Source organism: Cervus elaphus, chromosome 11, assembly GCF_910594005.1.
Source record: "Cervus elaphus chromosome 11, mCerEla1.1, whole genome shotgun sequence".
Lineage (NCBI taxonomy): Eukaryota > Metazoa > Chordata > Mammalia > Artiodactyla > Cervidae > Cervus > Cervus elaphus.
Window position 1 is genome coordinate 58,583,243 of NC_057825.1, and position 23,756 is coordinate 58,606,998.

At 44.3% G+C, this 23,756-nt stretch overlaps 1 protein-coding gene and 1 pseudogene across 1 annotated transcript; both read left to right on the top strand.

Annotated features, from left to right (window-relative positions):
- Positions 1 to 704: 704 nt before the first annotated feature.
- Positions 705 to 7,460, top strand: LOC122702803 (endogenous retrovirus group PABLB member 1 Env polyprotein-like). Its single transcript, XM_043916636.1, has 2 exons — positions 705 to 769; positions 5,491 to 7,460. Exon 2 carries the CDS (start codon positions 5,492 to 5,494, stop codon positions 7,046 to 7,048), a length of 1,557 nt encoding a protein of 518 aa, XP_043772571.1. The 5' UTR covers positions 705 to 769; position 5,491; the 3' UTR covers positions 7,049 to 7,460.
- A 5,434-nt stretch (positions 7,461 to 12,894) lies between these two features.
- LOC122703515 lies at positions 12,895 to 20,687 on the top strand (annotated as a pseudogene).
- Positions 20,688 to 23,756: the final 3,069 nt, after the last annotated feature.

A 23,756-nucleotide genomic window follows, 5' to 3' on the forward strand; every position in this document is an offset into this window, starting at 1 on the left:
TATTTACCCCAGGACCTTGCTGGAGGCAAGCTGTCAATGGCAGCACCCCTGCCCCCTTGTGAATTGGAGGTGCTGGTAAATGCCTTTGGTCAAGTTGTAGTTACAGAAAATGTCCACAAGTTGGCAGCACTTATTTGATGCTCACTCTGGGGCAAAGAGAGCCTTAGGGAAAGTCAGCTTCCAGCATTGTGAAACAGAGTGGAATGTGCCTGAAGGAAAATTTAAGAGCTTGTGTCTCTCTGCTTTTTCCACCATAAAGCATCACACTCGCGCGCGCGCGCGCGCGCACACACACACACACACACACACACACACACAGACACACACACACACACGCTTCCACACTAATCCCAATGGGAGCCACAGCACCTTGCTCAGGGCCTAGGAGTCTGCACTCTCAGGAAGGAGGCTCGAGCTGGGAGCTCCAGCACCAGGAGAGGTGGAGGTTAGGTGACTATTGCCCCCAAGGTCTTCGAGGACTTGATCCCACTCAGGTCTCTGGTCCCAACCAGAGCACAGCAGACTGTATAGGCTTAAAAAGGGCTCAATGAACACCCTGCCAGGCTGTCACAAAAACACAGCAGTCTAGCCTGGAGAGCCAAGCCTGCAGAGGCTCCAGGATGGATCACAGCCCAAGTCAAGGAGGTCAGAGGGAATAAAGCAGGCGTTGTTTTTGTTTCTTGTTCTTTAACATTGTGCTGGTGCTGTGTTGGAGGATAGTCGATTTGCAGCGTTGTGCTTGTCCACAGTGTATAGCCGCTTGATTCAGGTATAAGATATCCATGGTGTATCTACTGCATTTTTGAACTTTTTACTGTAGAAGGTCGAGAAGAGTGCCAAGTATCAGGTCCTTGTGAATTATATATCTCAGATACACTTTTCTGTGTACATAAAGAAGGAAGTTAGGAAATAATTTTTGTGGATTATCTCTTAGAGATACAGATTTCTGTCTTTAGAGATACAGATTGCTGTCTATATATGGAAGGAAGTTAGAAAGGAAGGAAGGGGATAATCACTGTACATTATCTATTACAGTACAGATTTCTTGTGTACATAGACACGGACATTCTAATTCATTCCTGGGCCGTCACTTAGTTTCTCTGGAGTCCTTTGTTTGACTTTGAATTCTCAGTCTCTTTTTGGGTTGTAAGCTTGGCGCCTTGAATGTCTACATTTATTTTGCCTGGGAGTTACCTCATATACCAGGTCTTCCTCTGCCTGACAGACTTCCCTTAGTATGATCCTTCAAGGACCATCCCTGTGGCTACTACTGTCATAATTACCTAATTTCAGTGATGGTTTTTATGAGTGAGAAATAGCCTACTGTATATATGTACCACACCTTGTTTCAGCTTTAATCCCTTGTTGGAGATTTTGCTGGTAGTGTGTCTCAGCTATCAGAAGCAGTGCTGAAGCTTTGTTGGGGTGTCTGTGCCTTTCGATCAATGGTTTCCTCAGGATATAGCCCAAGGTGTGGGAATGTCAGATCCTAGTTTTAATCTCTCTGAGAGTATGTTTTCAGACATTCAGAAACTGTCCCAGAGACAGTTGAGGGGGATTCTTTTTCCTCCAGGCTCTCTCTTGCATTTATCAGTTGTAGTTGGCAATGATGACCCCTGTGACTGGTGGGATTTGATTTCCCATTGTCGTTTTGAATGGCACTCCTCCAGCAATTAGGGAGCCTTAGTATCTTGTCCTGTTGTGGAAGTTTGATTTTGTTTTTTTTTTTTTTTCTTTTTTCTCCCTAAAAGGTTGTCAGGAGAATTTGCCTTTGACAATTGGGCTGAAAGTTGGCTGTGTTTGGAATTTATTTCTCCATTACCTGCCCCAGGATAGTTCCTGAGGCGGGTAATGTTGATTTCTGTTATTAACAGAAATCCAGCCCTCATGATTTGAGTTGCCAGTGAACACCGGAGAGAATGTTGTAGTTACAGAAAATGTCCACAAGGCAGCAGCATTATTCAGCCTACCTTTGGTTCCTGCGGTAACCAAAACCTTAGGGAAAGTTTTCTTCTTGGGCAGTGAAATAAGGAGGAATGTGCCTGAGCTAACCCGAAAGGGCTTGAATCTCAGTTATCTTTCTCCCTAAAACATCACACAAACAGCCTTCCGGGACCACAGTACGCTGCTGAGGTGCTTAGGTGCTAGTGCTAGGAGGCTGCACTCTCAGGAACGAGGCTTAAGCTGGGATCCCCAGCACCAGGAGAGGTCGAGGCTCGCTGAACCTTGCCTTCAAACCCCTTGAGGCCTTGATACCACACGGGACTCTGGTCCCAGCCAGAACATAGGCGACAGTAGACCTTTAAAAGGGTTGACCATGGGTGCCCTGCCAGGCTGTGTCAACCACCCCCTGCTCACCAGTGGGACAGAAGCCTGTCCAGGCTCCAGGGGACGTGATAGAATCCCAAGTCGGGGAGATAAGAGCGTAGGCACTGCTTTCCTCTCCTCTCCTTTTCTTACCATCTTGTCCATGCTGCAGTGTAGCGCACTCTAGCTGCAATTTGTGGTTTTTGTCAGCGTACAGCCTCCTGACTCCGGCATACTTATTTATGGGATGGGATAGCTCTATTTTTTTTTTTTTTGCCATATAAGAATGAGAAGAATCCTGAACATCAGGTCCTTCTGAATTATCTATCTCAGTTATACTTTTCTGTGTATGCATAGAACAAACTTAGGAGATAATTATTGTGGATTATCTCTTAGAGTTACAGATTTCTGCATATCTATGCAAGGAAGGTAGGCTGGAAGGAGAGAAAAGAATATTCCTTGTGGATTACAGAGTCACATTTCTTGTCTATGAGGATAAGGACTTCCTAATTCATTTAAGGCCCTTCACATATTCTTTTTTTCCTGGAACCCTTTATTGTCTTTGAATTCTCTGAGTCTCTTTTCGGATTGTAAGTTTTTTGCCTTGTATGTCTATTTTTCTTCTGCTGGGAAGGTATATCCTATACCATAGTCTTCCTCTGCCTGCCTGACTTCCCTGTGCCTATGATCCTTCAGGGTCCATCTGTGGCCAACAGTGTCTCTATTCCTTAATTTCAGTAACTGTTTTTAATGAGTGAGAAATAGTCTACTGTATATATGTACCACATCTTGTTCCAGCTTTAACCCCTTGTTGGAGATTTTTCTGGTTGTGTGTCTTTGCTATTGGAAGTGTAACCTGGAAGGGTTCATTTTAAATTTACACTGGCTCTGCTTCTGTGACTTTAGCCCTTTTTGTTACAGTAAGCAAACAAAATGGCCTGCCACCTGAGCCTCCCACCTGTGAAGGGCTGTAGGAAGTGAAACTAACACATTCCCCTGCCTGAGGCTTGCTATTCTAGGGGACATTTGCAAGGATTGAATAGACTTTTTTTTCTTTATTTCCTCACCTCCCTGCCATCCATAAAAGGACCTGGCAACCAGGCCCTGACAAGATGATTATTTTGGGGTGCTAGCCTGCTTTCTTCTCAGTCAGCTGGCTCCCCGATTAAAGTCTCTTCCTTGCCTCAACACCTCAGCTCTCAATGAATTCATTGGCCTGTTGTGCAGCAATCGGTAAAAATTTGGCTTAGCCTACCAGAAGCCTTGCTACTCGTGGCTAGCTGGCTCTGAATAGGGAATATTTGGGCAAGACCCTAGAAGCTGCTGGGACAATTTGTTGTCTGAGGTTCTTTCCTTCAAGATTCTCTGAATCAGCGCCAGCTGCCCCCAGGGCTTGGAAGTTGAGACAAGGAACGGATAAACTTCTAGAGTCAGACTCAGTTTGTAAGATAAGTCTATCCAATTCGATAGCTTGTTCAGCCAGTTCGTTTGTTGATTCTGGAGGGTAAGTCACTCCGGGGTGCATAACAAGAACATTTTCCACCTAAATCTGGGCTTTTCCTTTACAGGACAAGCCAGTTTGGTTGGGGTACCCATTTGCAGAGGGGGGTACTGTTGGACTCTATCCTGAACTGGTTCATTGGGAATGATTTCTCATGGAGCAAGCCCACCCTCAGTTCAGTCACTCAGTCATGTCCTACTCTTTGCGACCCCATGAACTGCAGCACACCAGGCTTCCCCGTCCATCACTAACTCCCAGAGCTTGCTCAAATTCACATCCATCCAGTCGGTGATGACATACAACCATCTCCTCCTCTGTCATCACGTTCTCTTCCTGCCTTCAATCTTTCCCAGCATCAGGGTATTTTCCAATGAGTCTGTTCTTCAAATCAGGTGGCCAAAGTACTGGAGCTTCAGCTTCAGCATCAGTCCTTCCAATGGACACTCAGGACTGATCTCCTTTAGGATGGACTGGTTGGATCTCCTTGCAGTCCAAGGGACTCTCAAGAGTCTCCTCCAACACCACAGTTCAAAAGCATCAATTCTTCAGCACTCAGCTCTCTTTATGGTCCAACTGTCACATCCATACACAACTACTGGAAAACCATAGCTTTTACTAGATGGACCTTTTTTGGCAAAGTAATGTCTCTGCTTTTTAATATGCTGTCTAGGTTGGTCATAACTTTTCTTCCAAGGAGCAAGCATCTTTTAATTTTATGGCTGCGGTCAACATCTGCAGTGATTTCAGAGCCCAAGAAAATAAAGTCTCTCACTGTTTCCATTATTTTCCCATCTATTTGCAATGAAGTGATGGGACCAGATGCCATGATCTTAGTTTTTTGAATGTTGAGTTTTAAGCCAGGTTTTTCACTCCTCTGTTTCACCCTTATCAAGAAGCTGTTTAGTTCCTCTTCACTTTCTGCCTCAAGGGTGGTGTCATCTGCATATTTGAGGTTAGAGGTATTTCTCCTGGCAGTCTTGATTCCAGCTTGTGCTTCATCCAGCCCAGCATTTTGCATGATGTACTCTGTACAGACATTAAATAATCAGGGTGACAATAAGTTTCTCTCAGTTCCACATCTTGGCGTTAATCCTCTCGGGCTTCTACCGAATCATCTTTGGCAAATGGATGTCACTCATGTCCCCTCTTTTGGTTGTTTAAAGTACGTTCATGTATCTATTGACACCTTTTCAGGATATATTGTGGCATCCTTACAGACTGGTGAAGCCGCAAAACATTCTATCTCGCATTGTCTTTATGCTTTTTCCATTTTAGGCACGCCAAAGATTATAAAAACTGATAATGGCCCCGGCTATGTTTCCTCTGCCTTCAAAAATTTTTGTTCCTCTTTTTCTATCACCCTAAAAACAGGCATTCCTTATAATCCACAAGGTCAAGCCATTGTGGAATGTGCCAATCAAACTTTGAAATTACAGCTTCAAAAAATACAGAGGGGGGAGCTCTACCCCCTTCTACCCAGAAATTACCTTAATCATGCTTTATACATTTTAAATTTTTTAATTTTAGATAAAGAAGGACATTCAGCCACGCAGAGATTTTGGGACCCTCAGATTTCCAGCAGAAGGCAGATGGTCTTGTGGAAGGACCAGCTAGATAATAACTGGCATGGCCCAGATCCCATGTTAATTTGGGGGAGGGGTCATGTACGTGTTTTTCCACAGGATGCCGAAGCACCGCGCTGGCTCCCGGAAAGGCTGGTACGCCAGACGGAGGAGATCCCTAAACCAGCAGATGAGTCGTCTGACTCTTCAGCAGAGGAATCTTCTCCCGACAAATCAGCAGATGCATGAGTTTATTCTTCAAGCAAGGAGGATGGCTGCAGAGACGGCTCAACCTCGACAAGCCCTAGCTTACATTGTGCTCACTTTGGCTTGTGCGATAATCAATCAAGCCTTCCCTCAGGCTGAAGCCAATGCTTTTGTTTCCTGGGCTCATTCTTATGCTGACTTCTACAATGAAACAGCCTGTTGGGTCTGCACAAGCATGCCATTATCGGTTACCGAAGGATTGCCTTGGTGGGTGCTTCCTTTTCCAAAAAATGAAACTTCGGCTTTATGTGATTTTTTAAAAAAATATCAGAAGAAACATCGAAGCTTAATTACAGTTAATTTTGATATAGATACTCGATGCTCTGATCCTTTAGACGCTTCTTCTTTTTATTTTGATGTAACACAAAGTTATCAGGAAATTGTTAATGCATACTCATATTACGAAAATAGATCCGTTTCTTCTCCTAATGATTTTAATCGATTTGAGGGTGACTACTACCAAATTTGGGATGAATATTTCTGGATGACCCCTGAAAAAGGACAGCTACTGACCCCTGCCGACATTTGCTGGGAGCAAAAGACTCATGTACCAACATTTGGAGGCCGGGAATTTCCAAGATATCACATGAAACATATGGGACTATTGCCTACCCAAAAATGTAAGACTGTAATGGATGTAACGTTTATTGCCAACAAGTCTGTTAAATGGCCAGGGACAGATTGGGAAAATGGCCCTGGTATAAGATGGGTAGCCCCAAATAACACTCGATGGATTTGTGGATACAATCTTTGGCCCTGGCTCCCTGTAGGATGGGTGGGGAGATGTACCCTAGGGTTTGTGTTTGCCCCTGGAAAAATTCATAAGCAAAAAATTAGTCATCCTGTTAATTTACCTTATGTTAAAGCCCGATGGTCACGCTCTGTTTTTCATTGGTATGATTATTTAGCCTCAATTTTTGTGCCCTCTTTAGGAGCCACTGATATTCTGCTCAGAGTAGAGGCTTTGAACAATTTTACAAAACAAGCTTTGACAGATACTAGAAGAGCTTTAGAGGCTCTTAATGAAGAACAAAAACAGATGAGAAAAGCCGTTCTACAAAATCGTATGGCTCTGGATATTCTAACAGCCTCTCAAGGGGGGACATGTGCCTTAATAAAAATGGAGTGCTGTGTATATATTCCTGATTATTCCTCAAATGTTTCTGATGCTTTAGAAGATATGAAACAACAAGTAGCCGCTATGGATTTTTCTGACTCCAGCATTTGGAGTCAGATATCCACCTGGTTTCATGGTGGTTGGTGGAAATCTATAATTTTTATTATTATATGCATATTATTATTGCTGTGTTTTGGCCCTTGCATTTGTCAGTGCCTATCTGAAATGATAAATAAAAGATTGTTGATGTTTTCCCGTTTGCAAATGCAGCCATTTCCCTTGAGGGAGATATAAAGGCCATTAGTCAAAAGAAAAGGGGGAGATGCAGGGAGCCGGCCTGACTGCTCAGGCTCCTTCTTGGCCCTGAGAGAGATCAAGAGGTCCCTCTCTGTCCCGCCACCCCTGATTTATTAAAGTGCAGGTTGGCCTTCCTTACCTCCCTCAAGGAAACTGCTGTAGCGACCTTTTACCCATTTTCCTGATTGTCAGGCTCCTGTTTATGGTTTATGTCTAGGTAACCTGTAACTGATTGTAATCATACTAAGACGCTAGTCCCTTGCTCTGCTAGTCTTAAAGAGTTAAGATAAAATTCCTGAGCGAAGACTAATGCCTGCGATTCTGCATGTATACATGTCCTTGATCTAAATTCAGTGAGTCCTGTTAGCATATATATGTATGTTACCCCTCAATAAAGTTGTCAGTTGTCAGTTTCAGTCAAGAGCTGACTCCGTCTCTCTCAACCCCATCTTTCCGAGTCTTTATTTTCTTAGGTATTTCGGCGATTGCGTCCGTGACCGGTTCGTTTGCTGGCAGGCTCCGGCAGAAGAAGACTCTTGAGAGTCCCTTGGACTGCAAGGAGATCCAACAAGTCCATCCTAAAGGAGATCAGTCCTGAGTGTCCATTGGAAGGACTGATGCTGAAGCTGAAACTCCAATACTTTGGTCACCTCATGTGAGGAGTTGACTCATTGGAAAAGACTCTGATGCTGGGAGGGATTGGGGGCAGGACGAGAAGTTGACGACAGAGGATGAGATGGCTGGATGGCATCACTGACTCAATGGTCATGAGTTTGAGTAAGCTCCGGGAGTTGGTGATGGACAGGGAGGCCTGGCATGCTGCAATTCATAGGTTTGCAAAGGGTCAGACACGACCGAGTGACTGAACTGAACTGAGATATGAGGAAATGCAAGGATCGAGATCATAAAATCTATTCCTAAAAACATCCATCTATAAGACCTGTCCCACCAAATTCCCTGGAGCACAGAGTGACTCACTCCATGCTGAACTTTCTCCTGGGTTGTTGAAGGTCAATAGCTATAGCAGCATGGTGTTTAATCTCCTTAGAGGAAGATGGCAATTGCCTTTGTTGTTCACTTGTTGGCAATGCTCTTGGTAAGTGCCAATTTGTAGTTGACACAGTTTACCTTGATTCATGGAACTGACATTCCAGGTTCCTATGCAATATTGTTCTTTACAGAATCATACTTTACTTCTACCACCAGACACATGGAACATCACCAAATGGCCAATACCGAAATCAAATTGTTTATATTCTTTGTAGTCAAAGATGGAGAAGCCGTACACAGTTGGGAAAAACAAGACCTGGAGCTGACTGTGACTCAGATCATCAGCTTCTCATAGCAAAATTCAGGCTTAAACTAAAGAGTGGGGAAGACCACTAGACCAGCCAGGTATGACTTAAATCAAATCCCCTATGACTATGTGGTAGAGGTTCAAGGGATTAGATCTAATTAACAGCGTGCCTAAAGAACTATGAATGGAGGTCCATAATATTGTACCTTCAATATTATGGAGGCAGCAAACAAAACCATCCCAAAGAAAAAGAAAAGCAAGAAGGCAAAGTAGTTATCTGAGGAGGACTTACAGATAGCTAAAGATGGAAGAGAAGAGAAAAGCAAGGGAGAAAGAGAAAGATGTATCCAACTAAACACAGATTTCTAAAGACCAGCACGGAGAGACAAGAAGGCCTTCTTCAATGAACAGTGTATAAAACTAGAAGAAAGCAACAGAAGAGGAAAGACCAGAGATCTCTTCAGGAAAATTGGAGCTATCAAGGGAACATTTTGCCCAAAGATGGGCACAATAAAGGACATAAATGGTGGAGACGTAGTAGTCACAGAAGAGATCAAGAATAAATGGAAGGAATACACAGAAGAACTATATAAAAAAGATTCAAGTGAACCACATGGTGTGTTAAGCCACAAAGAGCCAGACATTCTGGAGTGTGAAGTCATGTGGGCCTTAGGAAGCACTGCTGCTAATAAAGCTAGTGGATGTGATGAAATTCCAGTAGAACTGTTCAAAACCCTAGAGAATGGTGCTATCAAGGTATTGCATTCAATATGTCAGCAAATCTGGAAGACCCAGCAATGGCCACAGGACTGGAAAAGGTCAATCCTCAGTCCAGTTGCCAAGAAGGATAGTACTAAAGAATGTGCTAACCATCTGACAATTGCACTCATCTCCCATGCTAGTATGGTCATGCTTAAAATCTTGCAAGCTAGGCTTCAGCATTATGCAAACCAAGAACTTCCAGATGTCCAAGCTGGATTTAGAGAAGGAAGAGGGACCAGAGATCAAATTGCCAATATTCAATGGATTATAGAGAAAGCTAGGGAATTCCAGAAAATTACCTCTGTTTCATTGACACATCAAAGCCTTTGACTATGTGGACCATAAGAAACTATGGAAAGCTCTTAAAGAGATGGGAATACCAGACCATCTTACACGTCTCTTGAGAAATCTGTATGCCGGTCAAGAAGCAACAGTTAGAACTCTGTCTGGAACAACTGACTGGTTCAAGATTGAGAAAGGAGTACAACAGGGCTGTCTGTTGTTCAGTCTATATGCTGAGCACATCATGAGAAATGCTGGGCTGGATGAGTTACAAGCTGAAATCAAGATAGGTGGGAGAAACGTCAACAACTTCAGATATGTGGATGACACCACTCTAATGGCAGAAACTGAAGAGGGACTAAAGAGCCTCTTGATGAGGGTGAAGGAGGAGAGTGAAAGAGCCAGCCTGAAACTAATTATTAAAAAACTAAGATCATGGTAAAAACAAGACCCAGTTGTGAATGTGCCTAGTGGTGGATGAAAGTAAAGTCCTATGCTGTAATGATCAATATTGCAAAGGAACCTGAAATGTTAGGTCCCTGAATCAAGGTAAACTGGAAGTGGTAAATAGGAGATGGCAAGAGTGAACATTGACATTTTAGGAATCAGTGAACTAAAATGGACTGGAATGGGCAAAATTAATTCAGAAGACCATTATATCTAGTACTGTGGGCAAGAATCCCTTAGAAGAAATGGAATAGCCCTCATATTCAACAAGAGTCAAAATGCAGTACATGGTGCAATCTTAAACATGACAGAATGATCTCTGTTCGCTTCCAAGGCAAACCATTCAATATCACAGTAATCCAAGTCTATGCCCCAACCACTAATGCCAAAGAAGCTGAAGTTGGACAGCTCTATGATGACCTATAAGACCTTCTAGAACTAATACAAAAAAAAAAAAAATGATGCTCTTTTCATCATAGGGGACTAGAATGCAAAAGTAGGAAATCAAAATACCTGGAGTAACAGGCAAATTTGGCCCTGGAGTACAAAATGAAGCAGGGCAAAGGCTAACAGAGTTTTGCCAAGAGAACACACTGGTTATAGCAAACGCCCTCTTCCAACAACACAAGAGACGACTCTACACATGGACATCACCAGATGGTCAATACCGAAATCAGATTGATTATATTCTTTGCAGCTGAAGACGGAGAAGCTCTGTACAGTCAGCAAAAACAAGACCGGGAGCTGACTGTGGCTCAGATCATGAATTCCTTATTGCCAAATTCAGACTTAAATTGAAGAAAGTAGGGAAAACCACTAGACCATTCAGGTATGACCCAAATCAAATCCCTTATGATTATACAGTGGAAGTGAGAAATAGATTCAAGGGATTAGATCTGATAGACAGAGTACCTGAAGAACTATGGATGGAGGTTTGTGACATTGTACAAGAGGCAGGGATCAAGGCCATCCCCAAGAAAAAGAAATGCAAAAAGGCAAAATGGTTGTCTGAGGAGGCAAAGGAGAAAAGGAAAGATATACCTATCTGAATGCAGAGTTCCAAAGAATAGCAAGGAGAGATAAGAAAGCCTTCCTCAGTGATCAATGCAAAGAAATAGAGGAAAACAATAGAATGGGAAAGACTAGATCTATCTTCAAGAAAATTAGAGATAGTAAGGGAACATTTCATCCAAAGATGGGCACAATAAAGGACAGAAATGGTATGGACCTAACAGAAGCAGAAGATATTAAGAAGAGGTGGCAAGAATACACAGAAGAACAAAAGAACAAAAAAGATCCTAATGACCCAAATAACCATGATGGTGTGATCACTCACCTAGAGCCAGAGATCCTGGAATTTGAAGTCAAGTGGTCCTTAGGAAGCACCACTGTGAACAAAGCTAGTGGAGGTAATGGAATTTCAGCTGAGCTATTTCAAGTCCTAAAGATGATGCTATTAAAATGCTGCACTCAATATGTCAGCAAATTTGGAAAACTCAGCAGTGGTCACAGGACTGGAAAATGTCAGTTTTCATTCCAATCTCAAATAAGGGCAATACCAAAGAATGTTCAAACTATCAACAGAATTGCACTTATCTCACATGCTAGCCAAGTATTGGTCAAAATTCTCCAAGCAATACTTCAACAGTGCATGAACTGAGAACTTCCAGATATTTTGGATTTAGAAAAGGCAGAGGAACTAGAAATCAAATTGCCAACATCCTTTGGGGCGTAGAAAAAGCAAGAGAGTTCCAGAAAAACATCTACTTCTGCTTTATTGACTATGCCAAAGCCTTTGACTGTGTGGATCACAATAAACTGTGGAAAATTCTTAAAGAGATGGGAATACCAGACCACCTTACCTGCTTCCAGAGAAATCTGTATACAGATTAAGAAGTAACAGAACCGGACATGGAACAACAGACTGGTTTTTGCAAATTGGTTGTTCCATATAATTCCAAATTGGGAAAGGATTATGTCCAGGCTGTATGTTTTCACCCTGTTTATTTAACTTCTACACAGAGTACATCATGCAAAATGTGTGCTGGATGAAGCACAAACTGGAATCAAGATTGCCAGGAGAAATATCAATAACCTCAGATATGCAGATGACACCACTCTTATGGCAGAAAGCAAAGAGGAACTGCAGAGCCTCTTATTGAAAGTGAAAGAAGAGAGTGAAAAAGCTGGCTTAAAACTCAGCATTCAAAAGACTAAGATCATGGCACCTGATCCCATCACTTCACGGCAAATAGATGGGGAAACAATGGAAACAGTGTCAGACTTTATTTTTAGGGACTCCAAAATCACTGCAGATTTTGTCTGCAGCCATGAAATTAAAAGATGCTTGCTCCTTGGAAGAAAAGTTATGACCAACCTAGACAACATATTAAAAAGCAGAGACATTACTTTGCCAACAAATGTCCATCTAGTCAAAGCTATGGTTTTTCCAGTAGTCATGTATGGATGTGAGAGCTGGACCATAAAGAGAGCTGAGCACTGAAGAATTGATGCTTTTGAACTGTGGTGTTGGAGGAGACTCTTGAGAGTCCCTTGGACTGCAAGGAGATGGAACCAGTCCATTCTAAAGGAAATCAGTCCTTAATACTCATTGAAAGGACTGATGTTGAAGCTGAAGCTCCAGTACTTGGCCACCTGATTTGAAGAATGGACTCATTGGAAAAGACCCTCATGCTGAGAAAGATTGAAGGCAGGAGAAGGGGATGAGAGTGGATAAGATGGTTGGATGGGGGGGTACTCTTTTGCCCCCTTCTGATGCCTATGTCAGAAGCTTTGTCTATCTCCTTTATACTTTAATAAAACTTTATTACACAAAAGCTCTGAGCCATCCAGCCTCGTCTCTGGCCCCGGATTGAATTCATCTCCTCTGGAGGCCAAGAATCCCGCGTCTCATCGTTCAGCAACAACATTTCATCTTGGGGGCTCATCCAGGATCCTTCAGGACAAGATGGGCCTGATAATCTATGTGAGCCTACTTCTGCTGACTCCAGAAATCCTGAGTCTGCCGTTTGATCCTCAAGACAATGCCTTCCTGTCCTGGGCTCACTCCTATGCTGCATTCCACAATCGGTCTAACTGCTGGGTCTGCGGAGCACTCCCCACTTCATCGGTGGAAGGCTTCCCGTGGTGGACATCTCCACTTCAAGGAAAAGACTTTCTCCAAGTCTGCGAATACCTTCGACAACAATCACATGTGATGCCTCTTCTTCCTCTAATGACATCTAACCACCCTAGAATGGACTGGTGTAATACTTTGTACCTTAACTATGGACATAATGTGACTTCATTTTGATTTTAACTTGGTTTAATGACTATTTTGCCTTACATCTGTAACTGTATAATGGGGTTTTCTAACCATCTAAAAGCTTTTAATTTACAAATAGTTGTCCGAGCTCCTATGAGTGCCACAGCCTCCTCTAACTATTACTTGGAGCCCCTGGATCAGACATCCTCACTATGAGGATTAGGAGAATATGTTGCCTCACCAATTTAGGGACAACGCCCCTTGTCAGCTCGGAAGCAGTTATGGAATGAGAACGATGTCCCTTTTCCCTAGGCAACATAATTCTCCTAAAAGAAAAGGGGGGAATGAGAGTCATTTCCTAGGCAGGTTGATAAGAAGTCTAGGGGTCTCCAAGGAGAGAGAGGTCTGGGATATTCAAGGAGGAAGAAGGAACAAACTTTTTTACTTTTTTTCCTCTACATTCCTTAGGATTATATAACAATAATGTATCCTGCCTGAGGACAGTCTTTGGATTAAACCCTCTGGCTAATTCTGTTATCTTAAAACATAAATTATGGGAGTAGGTCTGGTCTTTACAAGGATGTATCCTGCCTGAGGACAATCTTTGGGTTAAACCTTCCGGCCAACTCTGTTATCTTAAAAAGTAAATTATGGGAGTAGGTCTGGTGAGGTCTTTACAACCTCCAGACATTCTTTGGATTCATTGGAGAGTATATAACTCCATTACTAACACTAGCAAAGGGGGTACTCTTTTGCCCCCTTCTGATGCCTATGTCAGAAGCTTTCTCTATCTCCTTTATACTTTAATAAAACTTTATTACACATACACACACACACAAAAGATGGTTGGATGGCATCACTTACTTGATGGACATGAGTTTGAGCAGCCTCCGGGAGTTGGTGATGGACAGGGAGGCCTGGTGTGCTGCAGTCCATGGGGTCGCAAAGATTCAGACATGACCGAGTGACTGAACTGAACTGAACTGATTTGATCTATGCTGAAGAATAGCCTATGTGAACTTTAAAAAAAAGTGAAATCTATTGTTTTTGGATGAAATGCTCTATAGATATCAAGTAGGTCCAACCGGTTCAATATACCATTTTCTTGTTAATTTTCTGCTGGATGATCTGTTCATTGTTGTGAGCAGGGTGTTAAATTTCCCCACTATTATTCTGTTATTGTAGATTTCCTCATTAATAAATATTAGCATTTGGCTTGTGTTGAGGAGCTCCTATGTTGGATGCAAACAGATTTATAATTTTTACATCTTCTTCTTGGTTTGATCCATTGATCATTAAGCATTGTCCTTTGTTTCTTGTAACGGAGTTTAGTTTGAAGTCTATTTTATCTGATATGAGTATTGCTACTCCCACTTTCTTTTGATTTACTTTTGCATGGAATTACGTTATCCAGCTCCTCACATTCAATCTGTATGCATCCCTAGGTCTGAGATGGGTTTCTTACAGACAGTATATATAGGGATTTTTTTTTTTTTATCCATTCAGTCAATCTATGTCATTTGGTTTGACTATTTAGCCCATTTACACTTGAGGCCTTAGGGAGATTTCTGGCCTATTAATGATCTGTGGGATCAGGAGCTCTCTAGTGGTCCAAAGTCCTGGAGTTGAGTCTCCTCCCTCAGGGGTTAAGGCCTGACTTCTTACCGTAGCATCAAGATTTCACAGGCCACACAGCACAGAAGACAAAATCCCTAGACTAATGGTGAAGTTACTCTCAACAGCCATGATTATCCCAAAAGATTCACACACTTATACAGAGGAGGAAAGAGTGTAAAAGGAGAAAAAGAAAAAAAGAGTCAAAAGAGAAGAGAACAATCAAAACAGTAATCAAACCCCTAAATGAATATAGATACTACAATTATTTAAATAGATTCTCAAAGACACGAAATCAAAAGATAAAATAAAACAAAAATCAAAAGCACAGAAAAAATTAAACTCTCAAAAATACAAAGTGAAAAATAAGACATCTAAACCAAAAAACAAAAACATGGAATTTACTTTAAAATAAGGTTTTTTAAAAGAGGAAAAATTAGGTTATAAAAAAATACAAATTAGGTCCTTGGCTAAGAGGAGACTTTGCCTTGGGCCCGCCGATGTAATAAACTGCACTCCACTATCTGCATTGTCCTTCTGAGTGAGTTTGTTTCCCGGAAAGCGTGGCTATAACATTTGGTGCATTGGCCGGGAAACTCCTCACTTTGAGGAGACAGGTCTCATTTGAGGCCACCCGAGGCTTTGTAGCTTGAATCTCCTAGAGGGGGGAAGGCGCCTCACCCCTCTGGAAGGATTCTGCTTCTCAACGCCCGGACCTTTCACATCAGCAGGTAGCGGACGGCAGCAGGGGAACTGAGCGCTCAGGTGAGGAGGAACCCACCCGGCAGGGTGGAAGAGGGGGCCTGATCACCCCCTTGGGAGGGACTAGAAGGAGCGGGGACCCACAGGAGCCTGGAATAGGCAGGCGGCGATTGCTTGGTGCACAGGTCAATGAGCGTGCTAGGGTTTAGGAAGGAAATTTGTGAAGGACCTTTAGGAGGTGTGTCCACGCCGTCTCAGGGAAAATTATTACCAAGCGATCGCCAGGAGATTTTTAGGATAGGAAACTAGTCCTTGTATGCTCGTATTCTGCCCTCCCCCAGGAGGTGTCCTGTCTGCTGTGAAATTCTTGACTCCCTCGAAATTGTTAGGCTAGAAGGAGGGGGATACAGAAGTGAGTATGAATTGGCTTTTCCGGAGATGTCCTGGGACATGGGATATTTAACCCATCTGTGTTTTCATCTGCACCTGATCAAGCCCACCAAGGCAGAATGGACTTTAAGGGAGAAATAGTCTTGGACCATGTGATGTTCTGGTTCAGCTGTGCTGACTGGCAGGTGAAGACATGCCGATTCCCCCTTCTCCCTCTGGGGTCTGGCAGGTAAGGCTCTTCTCACCCCAATTAGGAAGGAGGCAGAATGGCAATTTAAGTGTCACTGAGTGGAAATATCAGAAGTACATAGGGTACTGAGAACTTCGTAGACAGAACGAAAAGGAAAAGTAAAAGAAGGTCCGAGAAGGTAAGCAAGATGGGGGAAAGTGAATCTAAGGCAACTGTATTGGAGTGCATGATTAAAAATTTAAAGAAGGGATTAGGAGGAGACTATGGGGTGAAGATGAAGCCTAACTGCCTCCACATACTCTGTGAGGTCGAATGGCCCCCTATGGGAGCAGGATGGCCACCAGAGAACACCGTGAACTTAAAAATAGTGGAAGCAATCTATATAGTAGTCACAGGAGAGCCAGGACACCTGGATCAATATCCATCTATTGACTCATGGCTAGGGTTAGCTTGAGACCCTCCTACTTGGACAAGGTTCTATATCCAGAAGGAAAAGGGAAAAATATTAATGGCACAAAAATTGACTGATGATAAAAAAGGAAATTCTACAGGATTTGGATGGGGATGACCTGACCCCTCCCCCATGCTGGATAATGACACGCCTGCCTCCCAGTGCTTCACCAGGACCGGAGGCCGCCTTAATGCCCGATCCAGGGCCAGGTGAAGTTTCTGCAACAGCCACTGCTCCTCCGCCAGCTTTCCCGGAGTTCGTAGAGCCGCCGTTTGGTCAGGCTCCGATCCCGGTGACAGAAGCCTCTGGCCAACACTTTCAGAATCCGGCTCCAACAGAACCGCCCAAGCTATACCCGCCTCTCCCAGTGAGTACTGACAAGAGGGGGAGGGAGACGTTGGAATTAAGCAGAGACTGCACTCTGCCAGAGAGCTGGAGGGAATAAAAGAGAACAGACAAGAGACTTACAGTGCTAGCTGCTGCTCTGGAAAAGTCTATCTCGGGCCCTCCGGAAAACCTCATCTGCCCCAGGGACAGGACAGTCCTTCAGCTGGTCCCAAGGGAGGCCCTGGGCCCGTTACAGCCAAACCAGTGTGCCCGGCGCCGAGCTTTTGGCCACTGGAAAAATGATTGCCCTAAGGCAAGGAAGAGGAAGCTCCCGCAGTTGTGGGGCTTGCTGACCTGGAAATTAACTAGGGCTGCCAGGGCTCAGAGATATCAGGTCCCTGAGAGCCCATGGTAACCGTAAAAGTGGGGGACCAAAACATTGACTTCATGTGGATACAGGAGCAGAACTGTCGGTAGTAACAAAACCTGTGGCACCTCTGTCCACAAAGACTACCGCTGTAACTGGGGTATCGGGAGAAGAGATGATTAAATCGTTTTGCCAGCCCAGAAAATGTCAGATGGGGGGGGCACCAAGTGATTCATAAATCCCTCTACATTCCTGAGTGCCCAGTACCCCTGTTGGGAAGAGACTTGCTCTCCAAACTAGGAGCACAAGTGACTTTCTCCCCTGAGGAGAGGCCCACCTTCTGGACAGACTCTATGACTTATTTGCCCTCTCTCTCAATACCAACGCAAGATGAGTGGAGGTTGCATGAGCCTCTGAAGGCAGAACCGGGTGGGCCAGAAGAGCATGAGAGAGCTAACTCAATTATTCCCTGAGGTCTGGGTGGAAGACAACCCCCCCTCCCCCCAGGCTGGCTAAACATCACGCCCCAGTGATAATAGAACTCAAACCAGGCACCATCCCGGTTAGAGGGCGCCGGTACCCGCTATGGATGGAGCCTGAACCGGCATATTGCCCCACATCAATAGATTGAAACAAGCAGGCATTCTAGTAGAGTGCCAGTCGGCTTGGAATACGCCGATCCTGCCAGTCAAAAGGGAAGGAGGACAGGACTATAGGCCTGTACAAGATCTCAGGCTAGTCAACCAGGCTACTGTGACTTTACATCCCACTGTTCCAAACCCCTATACCTTACTTAGCCTCCTCCCACCGAGGACTAAAGTTTACACTTGCCTAGATCTCAAGGATGCCTTCTTCTGCATACACCTCGCCCCAGCGTCACAGCCCATCTTTGCCTTTGAATGGGAAGATCCAGTGGAGAGCACCAAACAACAGCTCATCTGAACTCCCCCACAAGGGTTTAAAAACTTCCCAGCCATCTTTGGGGAAGCCTTGGCTTCTGATCTGGACTCATTCCATCCGGAAGAGTATGGATGTCAGCTCCTACAATAGGGGGATGACCTGCTGCTGGCTGCCTGAGACCAAGGAAAAATGCTGGAAAGGGACAAATGCACTGCTCCAGCTGTTGATGGAAGCAGGTTACCGGGTGTTGAAAAAGAAGGCACAATCTACAAAGAGGAGGTAAGGTATCTGGGGTTTGTTTTAAAGAAGGACTCAAGGTTCCAGACCCTAATTGGGTCCTATATACTGATGGCACTCGCCTGATAAAACAAGGACAACAGCTCTCGGGTATTCCAAAGTGGAAGGGGCCATCAAAACTGAAAAGAGAGGGTGGGAATTGCCAAGTGGCAAATTATTGGTACCGGAGGAGCTGGCACACACTCTGGTAAGCCAAACACACCAAGCGACCCACCTAGGCTATGCTGCCTGCTCACAGGTTAATGCTGCCTCTTGGGTATTCAGACAAAAACCTCCGGGTATTCAACTGAAAGGCACACTGCCTCTTGAACACCTGGGAGTGGACTTCACTGAAATGAAACCTCACTGACACTACCGTTACCTGCTGGTCATGGTATGTGCATTCTTGAGATGGGTAAAAGCTTTTCCTACCTCGACTGAAAGAGAATCAGAAGTATCCCAGTGCCTGATTAGGAAAATGGTTCCTAGATTTAGATTTCCTACCAGCATTAGATCAGGCAATGGCCTGGCTTTTGTAGCTGATTTAGTATAACAAGTAAGCAAAACTTTAAACTGCACACTGCATATAGGCCCAGAGTTCTGAGATGGTGGAATGAACCAACCGGACACTTAAAGAGACTCTCCAAGTGGATCAGAGAGACTGACTGCTCCTGAGTGGACTTGCTCCCAATGGCTCTGCTCAGACTCAGGATGACCCCACAGTCCCAAGGCTATTCTCCACACGAAATTTTGTATGGGAGGCCTCCTCCCATAAGAAAACAGGTGTCAACAAATTTGCCTCAGATAAGGGGGGATAGGATTTCACAGCAGATAGAACTGGGTAAGGTAATAAATCGGGTAACTAAGTTTGTACAAGAAAGGGTGCCGTTCCCCCTTGGGGAACAGATTCATGAGTTTACACTTGGTGACCAAGTATGGGTCAAAGATTGGAAACATGATTTGCTAGCCCTTTGGTGAAAGGGCCCTTATGTTATTCTAACTACCCCTACTTCAGTTAAAGTTGCAGGTATTGTCCCTTGATCCATCACACCAGAGCAAAGAAGGCATACCACGCTGACCCGGAGGACGCCGAGTAGACCACCCAGAAGGACCCCACCGACCCACGGGAAACCAAGATCATTCTGAGGAGAAAGAAGAAAACTAGGTCCCAGACGAGCCCTCTACAGGATAGAGCTGGGTAAACGACTCCTGCTGCTCGGCCTCACCAATGCAATTCTGAACTTGGGTATGTGGAGCTATGCCCCTGTCAGTAATAGACAGACTCCCCTGGTGGGTATCGTCACTCCGTTATGGAGACTTTGACAACAGAAAGGAACCTTCCTCTCTCTCACCAACCATAACCTTTCTTTGCCCTCTGGTGTTAGAAGAAGCCATCAATGGGCCAGGGACATAGGGTTACATTTAACATGAACACCAGCCTTACGGAGATAACAAAGGCTTATACCTCATATATGAGAATTAAAGAGGAAAAGGGCTCCCTTACAAAAGGGGGACAGGCCTCCCGGTGCCTTGAGCAATACTACCAGGTCTGAGATGAATATTTCTGGATGACTCCTGAGAAAGGACAGTTGATTGCCCCTGCTACTATTTGCTAGGAAAAAAAAGAACAGAAAGTTGGATTTGGAGACCATCCCCTAGACCCAAAAGAATTGTTATTTGTCCCCTGAACTAAGTAAACAAATCTTGGAAGTTACCTATCACCCCAATCAGTCTGCTCAGTGGCCCGGTTCCGACTGGAAATATAATCCTGGAATCCGCTGGGTAGCCCCCAATGGGACCCAGTGGCTCTGTGGGCTTAACTTATGGCCATGGTTACCAGTTGTCTGGGTGCGGCGTTGCACATTAGGATTTGCTTTCGCCCATGGCAGAATTAAGCCTAGCCTACACCAGCCTCCAGTAAATCTGCCTTATCTGCATGCAAGATGGACACGATCTGTGTTCCAATGGTATGACTATCTTGCTGCCTTGTTTATACCCTCTGTAGGGACAACGGATATCATGGTTAAAGTAGAGGCTTTAACTAATTGCAATAAACAGGCCCTCTTAGACAGTACTAAAGCCATTCAAGCTTTGAACGAAGAACAGATTCAGATGAAGAAGGCAGTAATTCAAAATAGGATGGCATTAGACATACTCACAGCAGCCCAAGGAGGGACTTTGGCGAATGGTGTGTACATCCCTGACCTGTCTGAAGATGTATCTGCTGCCTTGGAGGATATGCAAAATCAAGTGAAAGCCATGTCTAATGAACTGTTGTTATAGTAATCTTGATCATACTGCTTTGTGGGCCCTGCTTCCTACAATGCCTTGTGAATTTTGTAACCCAGAAGTTGATAGCATTCTCTCATGTGGGTGGCAGGAGGGCTAAGGTACAATATATCTCAATAAATGATGCTCGTTATGGAAACTAAGAGCATCAAGAGGGGGGAATGAAGAAGGAATTCATAGGGCCTGGACTCCATCTCAGGCCTGTCTGTGCTGATCGTGCACGGCCACCTCTCCAGTGGACTCTGAACTCTGTGCTTAGCGCCTGTGGGAATGACAATGGAAGGATAAGACCCCCCTCTGGGCAGGAGAATCTTGAAGATCACATCCAGGTTACTCATTGCCTAAGAGAAAACACACTAATCACCCCTGCCTCCGGACAGTATATATCGGAATGTAAGCACAGGCTTATCGGTTATTAACTATTTGGAATGTAACTGCAGGCTTATTGATTATTGACTGTTTGAACACATAACACGTGAATGATGGGGTTATTGTAGTTGTATTTACCCTTCCTTTGTTTATGTAAGTCTCAAGGGAATTGGGGTAGTGGGTTTGGACACGTACACATGGGGTATAAAAGATTTTCACAAATGCTGGTCGGGGTCCTTGGCTAAGAGGAGACTCTGCCTTGGGCCCGCCGGTGTAATAAACTGCACTCCACTAAAAAAAAAAAAAATACAAATTAAAGAAGTAATAAAGAGCCACATTAGGGCAGTATGAGAAAAAAAATATAAAGGGGGGAAACAGGTAAATATGTAGAGAGTAGAAGTGAGAAGAATGTCCAAGTAATTTCTCCATTTTCCTGTTCCAGTTGACTTGCCTACTCAGAAAGTCCTCCAATATATCTGAGAAGGTCTCTAGACCTACTGTGGGCAGTGTGGGCTCTGCTCAGACTCAGGTCTTGCTCCAGTTTAGATTTTCTCTCAAATCTACAGTTGTCCCTAACATACAGTCTCAGGCTAAATCCTAGAATTTAAGTCACTGCAGCTGTAACTTCTAGGACAGTTTTCCCATCTTTCCTTTGCTCACACAGCCCCTGGCGTTCTGCTCTGGTTTGGGGCCGCCTTTGCTTTTAAGTCTCTCTCCCGTGTCTGTTCACTGCCCAGACATGAGGGGGTGAAAGCAGCAGTTTATTCAGGCTCATTTGCTCAGCTGTGCTGAGGTGTGTAGGGAGTGGTCACTGCAGCGAGGCTGTGCAGGGGTCGCCCCAGTCTGAAGAAGGTCGTGTGCTTCCCCAGGGCAGTTGGTCCCAGGTTGTGGAACCCTTTGCAGAGCCAAGCCCCTAAGGTTCCCAGGAAGATGTGGGTGGTGACACTCACAGCTTGGCAGTAGTTGTGATCTCTGGGGCTGGGTTCATAGTGTTCTTCTGCCTTCCACCTCTGGCACCATGCCTATCTCTTTGTCTCTGGGGCTGCAGACCACAAGCAGCTCACCCCCTTTCAGCATCTGCTTGGGAGGGGTCCCTTGTTCTGTGAGTGTGCGTAATCGAAGTGTAGCATTAGAGCCTTCTTGCAGGAATGATCCTTTGTTTCTCTGGCAGATTGAGAGTTTTCCTGGTTTGCCTCAGAGTATCTCTGTGGCAGTCAGCACTGGCCCCCCTCTCTGAGGTCTGACTCCTGAAGCCTGGGCTTTGGCAGCTAGCCGCCACTCACTGTGGGCCGAGGAGAGTGTCAGGGAATGTTTGATGGGAGGATTCCTACATGCTGTCTCTCATGAGTCCTTTGTCCCTCTTCAAGCGGAACAGCACGCTGCTCCCAGGGACTGAGGTCATTGTGTGAGGCAAGCGTGAGTCTCCTTTAGTAAACATTCTCCATAGGACAAAACAGCTTAATCTCCTTCCCCTTTCTTGAGATATGGATTGTCTCCTGACCTTGTGACTAACATTACCCCTTGTTCCCTTGGTAACGGTTGCTGTACATTTGGTTTTCTGATCTCTATCATTCCCGAAAGAAGTTTCTTGTACTGCAGCCTATATATACTCATAGAAAAATCATTAAAGCACATTTGCTCCATCAGAACTTAGGTCCCCGGGTCTTTTTTGTCTCTCTCTCTCTCTCTTTCTCTCTTTCACTTTCTTATCGTCGACTCCGTACCACAAGTTTCCGGCCCATTAAAGGACCCCAACAGGAGAGCACTTGAGCCACTCCTCAACTGGGAAGTGCTCTTTGGCTAAATCTCTGTGGTGAATTTTCTCTATTTTGCCTTTGGAGCACCTGTCTTGCTGCACTGCACTCCCCTCTGAGGTTCCAAAGCACCCCCTGATCCCGCCTGTGAGGGGTTTCCCAGCGTGCAGAAACCTCCTCTCCTTCAGGACTCCCTTTCCCAAGGCACAGGTCCCCATTCTGAAATCCTTTGTAGCCCTTTTAGTATCTATCTTTTGCCCTACTTCATTCCAGGGAGATTGGTTTGACCTTCTGGAAGTCTGGGGTCCTCTGTCAGCATTCAGAAGATGTTCTGTGGGAGTGGCTCTACATGCAGGTTATTTTTCAATATATTTGTGAGGGAGAAGATATTCTCCCCATCCTATGCTTCTGTCATCTTGAAGGTCCTCTTGATCATATGGTTTTTATCTTTCAATTAAAAAAAAATTTTTTTAAACATTTTTTTTTAATTGAAGGATAATTGCTTTACAGAATTTTGTTGTTTTCTGTCAAACCTCAACATGAGTCAGCCATAGGTATACATACACCCCCTCCATTTTGAACCTCCCTCCCATCTCCCTCTCCTTGCCACACCTCTAGGTTGATACAAGCCCCTGTTTGAGTTTCCTGAGCCATACAGCAAATTCCTGTTGGCTATCTATTTTACATATGGTAATGTAAGTTTCCATGTTGCTCTTTCCATATATCTCACCCTCTCCTCCCCTCTCCCCATGTCCATAAGTCTATTCTCTATGTCTGTTTATCCATTGCTGCCCTGTAAATAAAATTCTTCAGTACCATTTTTATAGATTCTGTATATATGCGTTAGAATATATTTACCTTTTGCTTTCTGACTTACTTCACTCTGTATAATAGGTTCTAGGTTCATCCACTTCATTAGAACTTACTCAAATGTATTCCTTTTTATGACTAGTAATATTCCATTGTGTTATCTTCAAATTTTTTAATATGGTCTATCATGTTGATTGATTTGCTTATATTGAA